At 41.4% G+C, this 19084-nt stretch overlaps 1 protein-coding gene across 3 annotated transcripts in view; it reads right to left on the bottom strand.

Annotated features, from left to right (window-relative positions):
• The window catches only part of Klhl5 (kelch like family member 5), a 60869-nt gene that overhangs the window by 20163 nt on the left and 21622 nt on the right, over positions 1–19084 (bottom strand). For 2 of the 3 annotated variants that reach the window (XM_050149959.1, XM_050149961.1), the window contains exons 1-5: positions 17329–17732; positions 8047–8229; positions 6215–6351; positions 4770–4966; positions 480–692 (exon numbers count right to left, since the gene is read on the bottom strand). In XM_050149959.1, coding sequence (XP_050005916.1) covers positions 480–692; positions 4770–4966; positions 6215–6351; positions 8047–8229; positions 17329–17708 — 1110 coding nt within the window. In that variant the 5' untranslated portion in view covers positions 17709–17732. Of the gene's footprint in view, positions 1–479; positions 693–4769; positions 4967–6214; positions 6352–8046; positions 8230–17328; positions 17733–19084 lie in introns of those variants that run through there. The other variant, XM_050149960.1, reaches the window with a different exon arrangement.

Below are 19084 nucleotides of genomic sequence, written 5' to 3'. Positions count from 1 at the left end.
TATGTTTCACAGATTGCATTTCTCTTATATAATCCTGAGACAGCCAGATAGGAGGCACCTCAGCTTGATAAGAATCCCTGACATCCCTGTTTCCCAGATGGGGGAGGCTGTGGTATGAGAATACACCAAGTCAAGTCAAAGCTTCCGGTGTCAGAACATTTACCACAGAGCCCAGCAGCCAGTCGGCACCTAACCAGCATGCGGCACTGAGCTGATCTAAAATTTCTGGCTCTTATTACTAAGATACCTCCGGTTATTAGGACAGGTTGATAGTAGAGTCCAATAAAATTGCTAACTCGAAATCAACAGTGCTCCTTAATCAATGTGAGTTAGATAATGTGACCCTCTGTACTGCGAACAGAAGCAGCCTTTTGTTGGTTTAATATCTTTTAACTGATACATTCCACAGGAATACATGTATAAATTACTTTGACAGACTAGCCAAAGAAAAACACCTGCAGATGAGTGCTAATTATTACCTGTGGTGCAAGGAGAGGTAGCCTAATATAAGCCAAGAGTTTACTGAGATCTTTCCGCCTCTGCTCCAAATCATGCCGGACCCACGTAAGAAGAGCGTTGAGTATTGTCTCCTCATTAGGGATGTTCATGTCATCACTGGCCAAGAGCTTTGCGATTTCATTGGCTGGGAGTAAGACAAACTCCTGGTTTCTGATTACTTCCATGAAATGTTCCTAGAGGGGAAAAAGGCAAATAAATTATTATTCCATTTAGCCTTCACTATTTACATGAAAGAAGCTAATTTTTTTATATTAGGTGTCCGGAATAATTTGTACTTTAGACACAATTTTATAGCCACCCGTTAGGAAAGAAGGCCAGGAGAAACACTAACCCGTACCTCTCATTAAACGTGTAAGTAGAAAGTGTCAGCTCGCTACACTGTGAAGTGGACCTATGACATTTATTTACTGTATTGCTCAAGTTAGGGAATAGTTTTGATGGCGTTTCTGAAGGAAGATTGAAAAATGAAGTAAACACCAAGGAGAATGAATAATATCAGGTTCTTAAGGAATTTTAGGCAGCAGCGAAAGTGCTTCTGACCCAGGAATTGCCTCTAAGCTGGTCAGGCTTCCTAAGATTCTAGATCAAAGGCCTGGATCCTGCCATGGCAGAACACTTGTCTTTAAGCTTATTCTACAACCAAAGCAGCCATTCATGTTTTGTTCTGATCTGCTTTGTTTTAAAGACAGGGTCTACCTACATAGCCCAGGCTGGCCTTGAACTTGAGGTTCTTCTGGGATCGTGGAGATGTGCTACCACACAGAGCTCAAGAACATTCCTATGCTCTTTAGAAGATCACCAGGATTTCAGGTCTGTTTAGAAAATTTAAATCTCTTCTAATCTGATTTATGCAGAGTTAGTTTGCTATTAGCAAAAAGAACCAAAGCAAACTGTTAGCCTAGCATGTCCTAGGAGCAGGACCTGGGACTGCGCATGTCTGAGTCCTGACTGCATGTTTGTGTCTGTGTGTGGGTGCAGCGTCTGCAGAGGCCAGAAGCTAGAGTCACGGTAGTTGCGAGCCATCTAAATACGGGTCCGCCACAGGAGCAGCAACAGCCGCTGCTCCATCCCTCCAGCCTGAAGGAAAGAAATCTCACCCTCTCTGCTTCGAAGTCTCTTAAGTCTTAACGAATAATGGATATAAATACAAACCCCAGACGTGATCTTGTAATGTTTCTCTTACACTTCCTAATGTACTGTCTGCCTCGGCACGCAGGGTTTTAGTGAAATATCTAATGCTGCTCAAATGAGAGCTAGAGATAAGGCCTATCAATAACTATCTTCCATATTAAAATGAGAATCATAGTTTCCATTTAGCCTGTGGTAACCCAAGCGAGATACTGATCTGAAATCTATCTTGGGCTGACGTTCCTTTCAGCAGTCTTAGGAGGAAAACCATTCATGAATAATTAACTAAACTCAATTGCTCCAATTCATCATGATTTGTTAAAAGATACCAAAGTGAATCTACTTTATATGATTGATTATCATTTTCAGGAACGTATTTTAATAAAATCTCAACGCTGGAATGGCTTCAAGCAAACTGTTCTACTCAATTGCAGACTGACATTATAAGATGATTTGGGAACACACAGCAAGAGCCAAAGATGATCAAAACTAGGCTGGGGCTGTAGCTCGGGAGAGAAGGGTTTGCCTGGCATGAGTGAGACCTGGGGTGCAGCCCCCAGCGCTGCAAAACCCTCAGCCTGGTCACTCCACCTGTCATTTGAATCCTTAAGAAATGCTTTGCACAATGGGAAACAAAGCCAAATACTTACAATACAAATGCTTCTTTTAGCATTATTTTATAGTAAAATAGACCAAATGTCCAGCTATAGAAAGTTATAGCTCAATGATTGTTAAGCAGGCAATATGAATTTGGAAGATCACATAGTTGTATGCAGAGATATTTAATATATAATGTTAGGTGAGAGTCTTGAGATGTAAACAGTATTTCTGGTCATTTAACGATAGGTGTGGCTAGGCATGGTGGCCCAGATCTGCGAGTCCAGCTCTGAGGAGCAGGAGGCAGGAGGACTGTGACTCTGAGGCCAGCCTGGGTCCACAAATGGCATGGCTAGGGAGACACCTTTGCACAGCACTAATGTGATTACTGTTCTACTGTCCTATGGTTTTAGCTGCATTTCCTCAGGGTGAGGAGACTACCTGACAAACTGTTCCAGTATCTGTTTCAGAGGAATGCCCTTTTCACTCCGGCCTAATTTATACTGCATGGGAACTGAGCGTTTCAACGGTTACACAATACCACTGGAGCAAGTTTAAACACAAAATTCCTGTCGAAAGCATGCCTTTGCTTTAAAATAGCTATTTTAGAAGAATTCAATGATTTTTTAAAAAAACATTTTCAAGACTGAAAAAAAAATCACATTTAGAATTGTAAAAGTCAACGCTGTTTGTTTGCTTCATAAAAAACTCTAGTGATATAAAGTAGTTGTAATGATAAACTAATCTAGAATGTTGGGGTTAAATGAAAGGCTCCAGGTCATGTTCAGAGGCAATGGAGAAGGGGAACAGGATATATACGCATGCCCTGTGTGCCGCCATGCACTGACTGAACTCACGGCCCAGCAGCATGCCTGTCTCCTCCTTCCAACCTGTTTTACGGAAGAAGCAGCCACCAAGCTACCAGGCGCTTGCTAGAGGCGCCCTTTCCCCCCTTCAGAATCATTTCCTAAGCAAATGAAATTACTCAGGGAGTTATTTAAACTGGAGATTGAATTTTGCTTTACATTCTTATTCGGTTCCCATAGCAACATTCAAATCAGACAATCTGCCTCTAAATTACTTATTGTTATTAGAGTTCCGTCGAGTTTCTCTATTGAAGCTAAGTAATGTCAAGTAATGACCTTGACATAAAAAAAAATCTACTGCAACTAATTGGCTATGAAAATAGCTCTAAAAACATCCAGCTAATTCCAACTGAATTTGCATCTAAACCTTAGAGCAGCAATCATGCCTGTACTGTAAACAACAGGAGTGACCTAAATGCATACAAATGTTTTCACGTGTATAAAAGTCCTTCATAGGAAAGAGAGATTGTGCCTGGAGGGAGGGCTCAGGGGAAAGGCACTTGCCACCGAGCCTGATGAGTTCCTTGGACCCACGTGGTGGAAGGAGAGAACTGACTTTTTTTTTTTGTAGCCTTTGGAGTCTGTCCTGGAACTAGCTCTTGTAGACCAGGCTGGCCTCGAACCCGAGGGCTGGGATTAAAGGCGTGCGCCCCCACCACCCCCGGCAAGAACTGACTCTTGCAAGTCGTCCTCTGACATCCACGTGTGCACGTGGCTCACACTTAAATATATGTAATAAAAATATAATATTAACAAAAAGGAAGATATTAAGTTATACACTTACTAGGAAGAAAACAAACCAAGATGTGCTTTATTTACTTACATTTATCTTATTCCAGAAGGTGTTTGAAACTGCAGATAGAAAGTTAAGAAATGAGGGGCTGGAGAGGTGGCTCAGCAGTTAAGGGCACTGCCTGCTCTTCTACAGGAACCAGGTTCGATTCCCAGCACCCATAGGGCAGCTTACAATTGCCTGTAACTCCAGTTCCAGGGACTCCAACACTCACTGCTGACCTTCACAGGCAGCAGGCAAGCAAGTGGCACACAGACTCCTAGTAGGCAATGCACTCATACACATTAGAGAAAGAAAGGTGAAGTGGGTGCATTCAAAGGACTTAATTTAAAAACATTGACTCGCACTGCATAGAGCCGTGCTGTTGTGCAGTGCTTTTTACCAGATCAATCCACGTTCCATTATCTCTCAGGCTGCTGAATCAGAAGCTCCTCTGACTTCTTTTGAACACATAATTCTCGCTTAAGAATACTTAAGTACTTAACAATACTTGGGAAGAGTATAGTTCCACATGGTGGCAAGCCTTGCGTGTAATCGAGGCCTCTGAAATAGGTCTCCCATTCATCCTTTCTTCGTTCATCTTATACTGTATCAGAATACTACGCCCACTCTGACCGGTTTCCACCAGTGACTACGCCATGGGTCTGACATCCACCCTCGCTGCAGTGCAATGTTTAGGAAACCCCGCTTCTAAAGCGGCACACCTGCCATGAGATTCTCCATCAGGAGACCTTCTGCTCGTTCCCTTTCCCAACTCAGCGCTGCGCCTTGAGCCTCAAAAACCACATAAAGCCAGCAACATGGGGACCAGCTTTCGAAGGTAAGAAATGGGGTGACGAAGATTCTGGTTTTCAGAAAATACATACCATAGTGTAATTGTGGGCCACCTTATGCAAATCTGTGCAGCCCTGGGCATCAGCAAAAGAACGGATTCCAAGGCAGTTGGACGGGTGAAGCTGCTTCATGAGAAACTTACAGCATGCTTCCACAACCTGGGAGAGCTGCAGAAGGCACGCCGTAGACAGCAGGCACTCGATGTTGTCTTCTTTTAGTTCAAGGCGGCCTAACAGGAGGAAATTCCATTAATGAGGGAGCTTCATGAACCTTGTTTACATACAATAACTGTTGTTAACAACGGGATTTCTAAATAAAAGCTCATTACACACATTACAGACCCCGAAGGCTTAATATTAAATGTGAATAATTTATCCCTTTGTGACCTCTACTTTAAAAAAAAAAATGGCAGCTGGGATGGTGGCGCACGCCTTTAATCCCAGCATTCCGGAGGCAGAGGCAGGTGTGTCTCTGTGAGTCTGAGAACATCCTGGTCTACGAAGTGAATTCCAGGACAGCCTGGGCTGTTACACAGAGAAATCCTTAAAAATACAAAACAAAACAAAACCAACCAACCAAAAAACTCAAAGCAGCAAAACAAAAAAGGAAGAATGGCTTATTTTCAGAATTTTTAAATGTTACATTAACTAGTAACTAATATCTAGGATTATATAACTCTTAGTTAAACTTTAAAGGTAAAATTTTGCTTATATAGCTCACAGAAAGAGGGGAAGAGAGACTGTATGTAATTGTGTGTGTGTGTGTGTGTGTGTATGCGTGGAATGCAGAGAGAGCATCAAGCCCTTGTTCTATCATTCCTTTGCTTGATGTCCAAGACGGGGTCTCCCACGGAATATGGCACTCAGTTTTTTTTTTTTTACCTTGGCAGGCCAGCCAGCAATACCCTGTCTCTACCCTCCAGTACTGGGGTTACAGATACATACATCCACATCCACTTTTTATGTGGGTGCTAGTAATTTGAACTTAGGTCCTCATTTTGCAAAACAATTGCTCTTATTCACTAAATCATTTCCCCAAACCCAATTCAATGTGATTACTCGTGGTATGTTTATGCCTCTGGACTCCATAGTCATCTGCTGCACTCACATGTACAGGTACACACGCACACACACACACATTAAAAAAATCTTCAAAAACATTCACAAGTTCATCCTGATAATCATTTAAAAGGTTTCAACATAGAGATTTTTAACCAACAGAACAGCATCAGACAGTGATGTCTATAGAACTAAACTGAACTACAGATTGCTTTATTCCGAGAAAGAAACTTGAACTCTAGGAGAAGTAAGAAGGCCTGTTTGAGGAACTGTTTGAGGCCAGCCTTGGCTACGCATTGAGTTCAACGTCAGCTTGAATATATGACACCTTGTTTGAGAAACATAAACAGAAGAGAAAGGAAAACTGAAATCAAAATACGTAAGTCTAAAGGGTTTCCGTTTGTTTTCTGACTTGTTACCTGTGTATGCGTACTGAATTAAGGACCACAATGAGTTCGGTTCCACACCTTCCATCTTTATTTCTTCTTGCCTTGCCTCCCTGACATCATTAGTAAACATAGCAGCGAAATAATCCGAGACGGAGGAGAGCACCAGTCTGAGGACACATCAGAAGAGCAATCAATGAGTACATTAAAGCTGGGCGTTCATTAATAAATGCATCCTCCTCTTTGTTCATCTGGCACTCACACGAGTACACAGTACCAGCAAATGTACCGTGCATTAGACAAATTCCCTTTGTGCTCTACTCCCTTCTTTTGAATAATAAATTACTATTACCGAAAATTTCCTGCTGAGGTAAATGATTTTCCTATGCAAACACCACTTTATGACATCTTTTAAAAAAAGTTATAAGTACTTGGTATTAAGTTGACTGTATATATGGAAAGAAAAATATAAAGATTATTTTTTTTTTGCCAGTTTTGAAAATAACCTAAACCATTCGGGGCAGAAGTGAACATGTAGAACATACTTCGAAAATGGTGTTAGCAAATTTTATAATATTTCAAACTTTTAATACTTTTTTTGTTACAGCCTGGTATAGGTAATAAGAAGGTGGTATATACTATAGAACAAAAAATAGGTCAAAGATAGATGATGTCACTCGGGCAGAGACCGGTTGCTTAAAATTATTATTATTGAGGGAGATGAAGACTTTAGTTCTGGAGGTGCCGGGATAGCATTGGGGAGAAGGAGCTCATGGTAGTGTCCAGGAAGATGAAGGCTCTGTAAGGCTACTGCCAGGGAGCAGGGACAGCGGGAGGACAGAGCACCAGAGGGGCAACGGTAAGCTGGGTTGCAGGTCGCCAAATGGACTTTGGCTTTCAACTCAGTGACCTGGGAGTGGCTGAAAGCTTTTAAAAGAGTGCAGGGGAGGAGGGAGCAGAGGCCCGTGGGGTCATCTGTGAGTGGTGGTGTCAGCACGTGCCTGGTTGAGATGATGAGCCCAGCCTCAGGGCCTCTGGGGAATCCATGTTGAAATCTCGTCTCCAAGAGACCATGTTCATAACCCAGGCTTTTTATCACACAAATTTGTCAATAAATGCAGGCTAATTGACAGCTATAAACTCAAGGGTTTTACAAAAAGTTTTGGACAAGGCTAATTGCTATTGAAAGACATAAAATAATCTTTGTGATTGCAGTGGTAATTAACAATGAATAACTTAACGAATATAAAATTATCAGAAGAAAACGAATCTTTCTTTCCTAGACATTTTTCTTTCTTTTTACCGTAAGAAATATGTCATTTGTGTTAAAGGATCCCCACCTCCACTCTTATTTTTGATACTTCATAGAGATCAGCAAAAACAAAATTAGGGAATACACAGGGGTTTTAAAACCTGCTAACGGGCAGGAGTGTGCCTAAGTGGTCAGGTTACATGTTCAGCATGCAGGCCTGGGTTCGGTCCACGGCGTTAAAAAAAGAAAAGAAAAACTGTTAAGATTCCACGAATTCTATTCTGTGAGATGTTTTGCTTCTGGCTATACAAACTCTAATTTCCATAAAGCTTATTTAAAGCATTTAACAAGTATTTAATATGCAGGAAAACTGTTTATTGTAGCTGATATCTACAACAAACAATATTGACTGATATGAGGCTAAAGCCTGTATTTCCGCAAAAGAAGACAGGGACATTTATGTTGAATAATCTCATGTGTGCAGTTCTTTCAGAAACTCTGAGTTGGATCCCTTCCCTGAAGTCTAAGGGCTAACTGGGGGTACATCATCTCACTGCGTCTAATAAGTTATCTAGGGACTGTTCACATGGACAGGAGTTCTCAAAGCCATTACCTGTGAGCCGGAATCCTGCGATCGCCAGCGACTAAAATGACATCGCACAGTTGCTTATGTCTCAAGTAGTTCTCCATTTTTTTAAATGTTTGCTCTGCATGGTTAAGGGCTTGGAAGAATTCGTCGGATGAACATGGCTCCATAGTATGGCAGGATGACGGTGTCTGACTGCTGTTGGAAGTTCTGAAACAAGAAAACACACATTTTACACAATCACCATGTCATCAAAGTTTTCCCCACTGTCCCTTTGAAGCCTTCGCATGCAATATAAGAAACAATGTTGCCAGTCAATATTAGAGGATAACTACTCGTTGTCTTATGGATGTTTTTCTGTGTAGGGTCTCACAGCATAACCCAGGCTCACCTCAGACTCCAGCCGTCTTTGCCTCAGTGTATCACATCTGGGACTATAAGCATGTATGGCATACTACTTTGCATTTTAAAATCAGCGATGCTTGGGTATGTATGTCTTGTTAACACATGAATGAAGGTGCCACCCACAGCTAGAGCTACGCATATTCTTTGTATTGCCATTTTTGAGTTCTCTTTGGTGAATCCTGGGACTCTGCTGAAAAATAGCCAAGCTATATTCATACTGGTGGATGTTACCTCCTAATATATTTAATGGTGTCATTATTGTTTTATTTGAGATGCAAAGTATCCTTCACTTAAAAATGGATTATTTCTGGGCATTGGTGACGCACGCCTTTAATACCAGCACTTGGGAGGCAGAGACAGGCAGATCTCTATGAGTTCGAGGCCAGCCTGATCTACAAGTGCTAGTTCCAGAACAGGCTCCAAAAACTACAGAGAAACCCTGTCTTGAAAAACAAAACAAAAACCAACAAAAAAAAGGTTATTTTCATAGGTTACTAATAAAATACACTATCAAAAGTTGTATGGCTGGGGCAGTCTGTGGGGCCACTGGCAGTGGGACCAGGATTTATCCCTAGTGCTTGAATTGACTTTTTGGAGTTCATTCTCTTTGGAGCGATGCCTTGCTCAGTCTAGATATAGTGGGGAGGCCTTGGTCCTAGATGTACAAGACTTGGTTGACTCCTATGGGAAGCCTTATCCTTTCTGAGGAGTGGAGGAGGGGTGAGGTGGGGGAAAGGCTGGGGGAGCAGGAGGAGGAGAGGGACTGGGAACTGGGATTGGCATGTAAAATGAGAAAAGATTGGTTGTTTTTTGTTTTGTTTTTTTGTTTGTTTGTTTGTTTTTGATTTTCGAGACAGGGTTTCTCCGTAGCTTTTGGTTCCTCTCCTGGAACTAGCTCTTGTAGACCAGGCTGGCCTCGAACTCACAGAGTTCCGCCTGCCTCTGCCTCCCAAGTGCTGGGATTAAAGGCATGCGCCACCACCGCCCGGCCAAAGATTGTTTTCTTAAAAAAAAAATTAATTAATTAAAAATGCACCATCATAAAAACAGCATTGTAAATAATTGTCTCAAAAACTCAGATAACCAGTAATATATATTTAAAAAGCTAAACTAGTTTAAAGTAACTTGAAGGGCTGGAATCCAGGGCTCGTGTGCCGGAAAGAACCACCGCATCTAATTGTCTAGGACCATCTGAGTCAGTCAACACCCAGGCAGCATTTAGCTTAGCTCTCATTTCTCAGCAGCTCTGTGGAATGCTTTATTGAATTACGCTTCAGCATATTGGAAGGTAATTTTCTTAATATAACTAATAGCCCTATCAAAAAAGAAAAAAAAATCAGATCTCTTACTTCTTAAAGTAAGAGCATCTGGAATAGATGGAATTAGTAAGTTCCTTGCCAAGAACTATTGAGTTTGTTCATGCTTGTAGAGACTGCTGTTTGGCAAATGCCTTTTCCTCCTGGGAGGCAGCTAGACTGTATTTCCAGCCTGTCCTACACAGAGGTGTGTTCTGAGGGAGGGGCAATGCATGTATTAGGATCTTGTGGGAGAAAAAAACACAGTATCTAATATTTATAAACCACAAATTCTTCCAAAATTGAAGGAAAGGAAGTATTTCTTTCCTAGGACTCTGATCTTTGCGCCCATTTCTTAGGTTTCATCTTAAAAACTAACCGTAATGAGTGGGCTGAAAGATCTGAGTCATCATCCAATCAAACACTAAGCAATATTCAACTTTAAAAGCTCCGTCATCGTTAATACTATCATCATAAGTGACTGTCTTCTCATTTTGATATTGAGAGACTCATGCAGAGAGCATCCTGTCCACGGTTTTACGGGGCTGACAATGTAAACGTTTCTCCGCTCTGCCTTTTCCTCGTGCTCTAGTTTTGAGAGTTGATTTGAAGAGTACTGGAGAACAGTTTAGGAAGGTTCTAGAGTTGTTGCCCGATACAATAGCAACTGGCCATTGTGAATCCATTTCAATTAAGAAAAAAAAACCCACAAAGTTTTCATTTAATAAAATAAAAAATTCACTTTTTTTTTTTTTTTTTTTTAGTAGTTGGAGTAGTCATCCTTTAACTAAACAAACCAGATGACACATGGCAGCATTTCCATCAACGCATGAAGTCCTATTGCACAGTGCTGATCCAGAACCCCACAGGCCTGGGCTCAGCTCCTATTCAGTCACTATATAAAAATAATCTCACTGGGGACATTATTTTATTTCTAAGCCTTGCCTTCTTCACCATCAAAACAGGAGTGACACACAGTATTTTATTTTAGAGGATTGCTTGTAGAGGATTATTAGATGAAACCATGCATGCCCAGTCCACCGAGGGTAAGTTCACATTCAAGGTACGTACGTCACTGGCGGGAGAGGTCACTTTGCTGTGGACAACGGAAGGCCTGCTGTCCCAACCTTTTCCTGACATAGTGCTGTCTCTTTGGTTGTCTTTTAAAAGGTGATTTTTATAACTTAATTTCATACTTCCTCTTTAAAATGGCCTTTAGTAAACCAAGCAGGCATCCTAACTGCCACCAGAAGCATCTGGAGATAGGTCATTGTGGAACATGTAGAACACATCTCTCTCTGTTCTGCTTCATCGCGACAACAGAGGAACTTCCTCTGCCTAGTTTTGCTTGCAGGATATTACTAAGACGGCAAATCATACTTCTAAGAATGGGACCAATTGAATCACTTGTGGGAGACCTTCACTGTAACCAACTACATATTGATGAGTATTTCTTCGCTTCATTTTTAGGCTATGTCACTGAACTAGGAAATGACTTTAAGTCAGGAAATGGCTGAACACAAAAGAAGAGAAAAGAACCGAAAGATTCGGATCACCAACTGTTCACCTCTTAATTCTCAAGGTGTGGCACTGTGACATCAAGACGCCGTGGGGATACTCAGAAAGGACCCTTGGTGAAAGGGTCTGGAATCCGAACTCAAGTATTATAAGGTGGGAAATACGTAACTGGCAACATGGCCCAGCACCTGTAATTCTCCAGATGTCACAGGTACCTGCATGTGTATATACATACAATATGTGCAGTACACCCCTCTCCACGCCCCCCTCTCTCTGGATAGGAGCTCACTATGTAGCCATGGCTGGCCTGGAACTCACTATGTACACCAGGCTGGCCTCAAACATGGAGACTGTTGACCACTGCACCCCCTAGAAACAGGATGAAAGGCATGTGCCACCATGTCTAGTACAGTAGAATTTTTAAATAAAGTAATAGTTTTATTGGTGGTGGCGCACGCCTTTAATCCCAGCACTTGGGAGGCAGAGGCAGGCGGACAAGGCCAGCCTGGTCTACAAGAGCTAGTTCCAGGACAGGAACCAAAAGCTACGGAGAAACCTTGTCTCGAAAAATCCAAAAAAAAAAAAAAAAAAAAACTAACAAGAATTATACTTGACTTTGAGTAGGTAAAAAGCTGCTTTGAAACTGTGGTTAGTCTGTCTGGCTCTCTCTCTCTGCATAAGTGATTGATGCCTGGCACCTGTATTATAGCTTGTGACATCTAGAGTCTATACCTCTGTAAAAGTGCAATTAATGAACAGTGAATCTTCCAGCATCTTTCACAAATACTCATAATCACGAGTATAAAATAAAATGCAAATTTATTAGCGTAAGCTATCAGTCTTTAATTTTTTATGTGCACTGTTCAGCATACTTAATGAATGCCCTAAATCTATTTAATAATTTATGAGGAATGTACAGATAGCATCATACAATTTTTATTGATAAGCTACAGACAAAAGCCGGGAATGGTGGTGTATGCTTATAATTTCATCATTTAAGAGGCAGAGGTAGAGGTAGGAGGACTGGAAGTTCAGTGCCAGCCTGAGCTACATGAAACCCTACCTCAAATATCTTTTAAAAAAAAGTAAAATGGACAAAAAAAATAGAGGTATAAAATAGAAATAGAAATTTAGATAGAGAATTGTGACTCCACATGAGCATCACATACTTCCCCAGGCAGCACAGGACTGATGCTGGAACACAGGGGGAGAAATGATCCTCTGGGTATTTGTGAAGCCAACAAACGGGGGAAGCCTACAAGGAAATGAGGAAGAAGGAGGCAGCGCTGTCTACTTCAGAGAGTGCTCCCTTCGCCCATCCAACTACTGACCAGCCCTGGCCCTGCTTAGCTTCTGAGACAGGAGCATTCAGGGTGGCACGGCCATCAACAGGAGTTCTCCCTCCCAAGGACAAGACAGGTGTATGAAGAGTTCTATCGAGAGCTCCAGAATTATCTTTAAGTCTGGAGTTGCAGTTCAGTGGTAAAGCCCATGCTTAGCAAGGGTGAGACTCTGGGTTCACTACCCAAGACCCCTCAAAACAAAAAAACACCTTTGTCCCTTACCTCCTCAAGAAAAACTCATTTTTATTTGGGGACTTTTTTCCACCTTCTATGGACACTAAGGCAAGGATATCTGTGGCGAAAGGTTAAAATGAGTCTAAGAATCGTAAGGAACCAGTACGAAGGGGAAGGGTCAACAGGCACAACACCAGAGAGAATTAAAACGGCAATAATCTTTGTAAAATGACTTTAACAATACAAATTAAGAACCTTAAAAACATGAGGCAGCCCCAAGTCTCTGTCCTGAAGAAATAATAATCTGTGTATATACAGATACTGATCCACAGGAAAGATTTATTCAAGCATGTTTAGGGGGAAAATACTACAGATAAGCTAAATATTTGCTAAACAAAAGATGTATCTATACACAGAATCATGTTAAGCTCCCCCCCCCCTTTCTTTGGGGCTTTTTGAGACAGGGTTTCTCTGTGTAACAGCCCTGGTTGTCCTGAAACTCACTCTGTAGACCAGGCTGGCCTCGAACTCACAGAGATCCGCCTGCGAGTGCTGGGATTAAAGGCGTGCGCCACCACTGCCTGGCATGTTGACCCACTTTTAGAAGGCTGAAGATGGGGTTAAGGAGAGGGCTGAGTTGGGAGGGCTGGCCTCTCAAGCACGAGAGCTGAGTGTGGATCTCTAGCGCTAGCACCCCACTAAAGACGCCTCTGTAACCGCAATCTTTCCTTACTGCCCCAGCACCCCGGCACTCAACTCTGTGTTGCAACTCCTGCCTCCCCATCCCCTTCGTAAATATATTTTTTTAAAAAAATATATGTATTTATTTATTCCTTTTTCGAGTTTATAATATAATTGCAACATTTCTCCTTTCCTTTTCTCCCCGCAAACCCTCCCATGTACCTCTCCTAGCTCCCTCAATTTCATGGCCTCTTTTTTCATTAATTGATATTGCATACATATACATATGTGTATATAAATATTTATTCTTAAATATAACATGCTAATTATTTTGTGTGTGTGTGTGTGTCTGAGTGTACATATGTGCACTACATGTGTACAAAAGCCTGAGGAAGTCAGAAGAGGGCATTGGATCACCTGGACCTGGCTGGTGTTGCAGACAGTTGTGAACCAGCATGGGTATTGGGAAATGAACCTGGGTCTTCTGCAGTAAGTGCTCTGAACCGCTGAGCTATTTCTCCAGCCCCACATTAAGATGGCATCTTAATATATAGTTCAGATAGGCCATGAACTCAATCCTCCTGCCTTCGCCTCCCAAGTGTAGAGATTACAGGCATATGCCTCTATTCCTAACTACAACTGGTCTTCTAGGCTCCAGGCTTTTAAAGGAAAAGAACCAGTCATGATACTTACTGACACACATGTGTACACACCCACAACACACATTGACCCATGACCGTAGAACCTGAGGAATGAGTATACTAACAGAACACAGACTGAAATGATTTGTCAAAGGATATCAGACGCAGAGGGGACAGGTGGTCCAGTGGCCAAGGGCAGATAAACCTCTGCCTCGTAGGTTCCTTTGCCTATCTTTCTCTACAGTGTAAGGGATATCCTTTCTGTGTGCTCAGAGTTTACTCAGCTCCGAGTAAAGAAAAGCCTGGATGGGAAGCAAATTACACAATTTGTGTATCTCTTATTCTGTCGGTGAAGACTCGGTCACGTGGCCACAACTAGTTAGAAGAGAGACTCTAAATGGAGTCTCTACCCGTGTGTAGCCAGCCATGTGTCCGACTGAAGGTCATTGTTGTAGAACTAGAGAATAGACTTGAAGCTATAATAAAAAGTACAATAGGCGGTGGTGGCACACACCTCTAATCCCAGCACACAGGAGGCAGAGGTGGGTGGATCTCGGAGTTTGAGGCCAACCTGGTCTATAGTGAGTTCCAGGACAGCCATAGCCACACAGAGAAACCCTGTTTAAATGGTTTAGAGCAATGGCAGAGAGAGTGGTCAGAGGCCAGTGCTTGGGCAGACCTTTCGGCCAGAACACAGCTAACAGAACGTACTCCTTGCACGGGAGACTTGCAGCCACTGCCTTCAGTTTCCATGATGGATGCTGGGATTCGGATTATGCAAAACCACTCAGCTGTCCTTTCCCTATCCTAAAAATTCGAAAATTCTGTTCTCTCTATTAATGACTGTTCAAAGAAGAAATTACTATGTTCTATGTGTGTCCTCATGGCATCTTTAATATTTTCATATTTTAATTTCAAATTTTAATATTTCAGATATCAACTTATTATGTTCAGAAGGTTATGAAGACCGTCACTGCAATGACGCTTTGATTTGCTTATAGTAGAAGGACAACCATGTTTAAAAAGCTGAGGGTAACAAATGTATCCCCGTGACAAAAGGTTAAAAACTCCACCAGAGGACTGACGAGCATAAAAATTGGATACATTAAATCTAGAAGAATGTGGAGCCATGAAAGACAAAGCACATTCTAAACTCTTACATGTCCCCCTCAGATCTAAAAATCAGACTTTTTTTTATTTCATACATTTTACTGAATAAATAGTACTTGTTTTTAAAGTTAAGTCTCTGAAGATGTGAGTCTGCCACCCTTCACCATGGTCTTGATCAACATGTTAGTTTTATATTCCTATAAATAGAAATATCAGGGGGCTGGAGAGATGGCTCAGAAGTTAAGAGCACTGGCTACTCTTCCAGAGGTCCTGAGTTCAATTCCCAGCAACCACATGGTGGCTCACAACCATCTGTACTGAGATCTGGTGCCCTGGTCTGGCGTGTGGGCATACATCGAGGCAGAATGTTGTATACATAATAAATAAATAAATCTTAAAAAAAAAAAGAAATATCAATTCAAGATTCTTGGAGAATATATAATAGCTATCTACTGTATATTGAACATACAATATATTCTTTTATAAAAGAATATAAAAATCTCTTCTCTCATAACTAACATTTCACCAATATAATTCAATGTGCATATAAAAAGGGGATTCAATTTTAGTATTCATTGGTTACATAAACCACCTGTGATGTAAGGAAGTGTGTGCATAAATTTGATAATTTCCCTGGGTAGTAGATAGATGGCAATAGTTTCATAACCTAAGCTGGCAAAGAAATAAATGTTTTGTGTTTAAAAATTGTTTAAATATTCTCAATATATTGATTTTTTTTCCAAGGGGAATAATTATTTACTTTCACACAAAAATTGGTAAAAATCATAAAATTAAAAATCTGGTGTTTTATTTATGGCAACAATTACTCCCCCCCCAATATAATAGAATCATGTTTGTTCAGTTAATGTCAATATTAAAATTATTGATGGCTACTCTTCCCTTAGGATAAAGCCAAGTCATAAAGTAATCAAAAAAATGTTAATTAAGTACACTATTTACTTAAGTAAAGAGACTCTCTTCCCTCCATTCTGCAGATGGTTACAGATGACTAGCCTATGTTTTTATCCTCTCACATGTCTGAGGGTGAGAGAAGAGGAGAAGGTGGTGACTATTACCAAGCATGAGACGCCTGGATACATGAGTGCATTTGATCTCAATTCTTCAGAATGCCTACGCTGACAATAACCAACTTAGAGATTATAATAATCAAAACCCGCAAAGAAACTTTAAAGGGGAAAAAGTAACCAAATGCCAAGTGAGAAGCCATCTGTGCCTTTACTATCTAGAAAGGCTGTAGAGTGAGGATGAGTCAGAAAGACGGCTTTAACTTGTTACCTGGCATGCCAGACTGATCGAGAAAATCTATCTCAGAGATAAGAACGATTCCAGGAGAGGAGGAATAAAATCATCATGAGTGTATCTATGTTTTTCCTTTATTATAGTTCTTCTAACTCATTTTCCTTATCTCCTTTTTTGCCAGTTGATCACATCCAGCTCCCACCCCCTATATTCCCTTAAACTTTCCTAAAAGATTATCTTTCCTTTCCTTAAACAGCAGGGATTTCAGTGAAAAGTGAGGGTAACTGGAATTAGTAGGTGTTAGCCTTGAAAGAGACATGCTACGCAGTATTCTCTGTCTTAGTCTCAAGAGCTGCAACACAGACAGGACAAAGAGAAATAACCACAGAAATAGTATTGACAACTAAAATGGTGTCAAAAACCGGGAACTACAATGTGTGTCTCATTGAAAACCTTTCATGTTCATCCAATTAAAAATGACTCCACAACCTATTTTAACCCAAAATATCACAAAGATCTCTACCGTAGGAATGTCATATAGTTTTACTGTAATATAGAAGGCAGACCAATAAAGCCAGGCAGCGATGTCTCAAGCCGCGGCTACATATTATTTTCAAGGCAGAGCCAGACCTCTACACGGAACGCAAGGTGTTTCAAAATGAAAGCTATGTGTTGCCTTTAAATTTCACAGAATGAATGTTGAGACATTTTCTGAATCCTAGCAAACGCACATGCTCATACCGGGATGCGATTCATGTAGACAGAACACAGGAAGCAGGTGCATGTAACAATCACAGAGCTTAGCCGGTAAATATTCAATTATCCTCAAAGAACAGAGACTACACCCCACACCCCACCTCTGACGGGAAGAAAATAATCAACCTGCTCGAGCTGGAATCGGATTCATTTTCCTCTTCGCTAGTGCCATCGTCCACTTCTGGTCTGTCCAGCCAGTGTGCACCGGCACAGTCTTCTGCGGTAAACTCAAACGCGGGGACTTCTGAGGTCGATGCCATTGGCCAAGAAGGTGAATTCTGGAAATCCAGTTGGCTGGACCTTCGGTAACCAATTGAAGCCAAAGGCAACTGTAGGTTACACGGATCTAAAAACTTTCTCCCACCGCTTGCTCCAGTCTGTCCCCGGCTCCAAAATTCTCCCTGCTGGCTGTCAACTGAAGAATTAGACGATGCCTGATGACCAAACCACCTCCATCTGATTTTCAAAATCTGCTTCACATCAAACTCTTTACGAGAACCAGACATCCTCAGAGAAACCAAGTGATCGTCTAGGCAACGGGCAAAAAGCACGGCACACAGATTTGTGCATCCAACCAAGACAAGAGAATATTTCCTGCTGTATACAACAAGCAGCTCCAAAGGAAAAGAGATCGTTCATATATATATATATCTACATTTACTTTCATCCCAATATATCAGGCTATAAAGAACAAAGGGTAATGAATAAAGCCGAGCCGCCGCGGTGGAACATTCCGCTCAATCAGAGCAAACTCTGACCCACCTATCCTGAAGCAGCAGGCACTTTCCCAGCTCCCCCTTCCCGTACAGACCCTTTGCTCTCACAAACACTGACAGCATTCATTAAAGTCCTTTCAAATGCAGAACACCACCCCCTTTTCTAAACCACAAATGACAGAGACAGCGAGCACTATCCCGCTGCAGACTCGCAGCCTCTACTGCTCCCTGCATTAACTCTTTTATTGCTGAAACAAGAAAGTAACCCAGTGTTTCCCTTTGTAATTAAAAACCCCCGTTACCGCTAGTAGTTCCTGCTTTTAAGCCACGATCCTAGGTGAGCTGTCACCAAACAAGTTCTTTAAAAAGCCTCTTCAGAGACCTGAGTTTAAGGATTCTTGAGCTGGGCTGAGTGGGGAAAGAGTCTAAGGTGGGGCTCTGGACCACTTTCCTCCTCTGTCTCTTCCCTTCAGAAAAAATGTACCGTGACATCCTGGGTAGGAGTTTCATCTGAACAGAGAATAATGAGGAAAACTAGAGGGAAAAGTTTGAAAACTACAAAGGACCAAACTATGTCAGTCCTTATTCTTTTTAAAAGAAATACCCTGACACCAATCCCGCTCTCTAATTGAAACGAGGCTGCTTCCATTAACACTGGGATTTCCTTCCTATTTAGAAAAGGCAAAGTGAGGCTCAAGGAGGCTACCAAGGAGAAGACGGACGCCCTTGGCTGTGGGAGTGCCCTGGACAGTGCTCTCTGTGGCCAGCAATACAAATCACCAGAAATTGATAAGGAAAAAAAAATCAAAATTTAAAACACTAAATAGCTACTTTGAGTATTCTACTAGGCATAGTGATAGACAAAAATACGTACATACTGATATCTAACCTCCAAAATGAGTAAATATAGTTCCCAAAGCAAATAAAAAATATTTTATTAGTTAAAGTATAAAACTATTATAAAATATAACTATAAAATTATAATGCTGCAATATTAAATTTTGCAATCCATAAATGCAGAAAAGGATTTAAGTTTTCAGGAGGTCCAATACTGATTCCATGTCAAACAATTTAACACAAAGCTATATCGACATTGGCTGACCGAAAGACAAAAGTCTGCTTTGGAGGCCAAAAAAGAGGAGAACGATGTCCCACTAGCTTCCATT

The sequence above is a fragment of the Alexandromys fortis genome, unplaced genomic scaffold (assembly GCF_014885135.2).
Source record: "Alexandromys fortis isolate MF-2015 unplaced genomic scaffold, M_Fortis_MF-2015_v1.1 scaffold_0, whole genome shotgun sequence".
Lineage (NCBI taxonomy): Eukaryota > Metazoa > Chordata > Mammalia > Rodentia > Cricetidae > Alexandromys > Alexandromys fortis.
The sequence above is the reverse complement of the archived record's forward strand: the minus strand, read 5'-3'. Positions and strand labels throughout refer to the sequence as shown.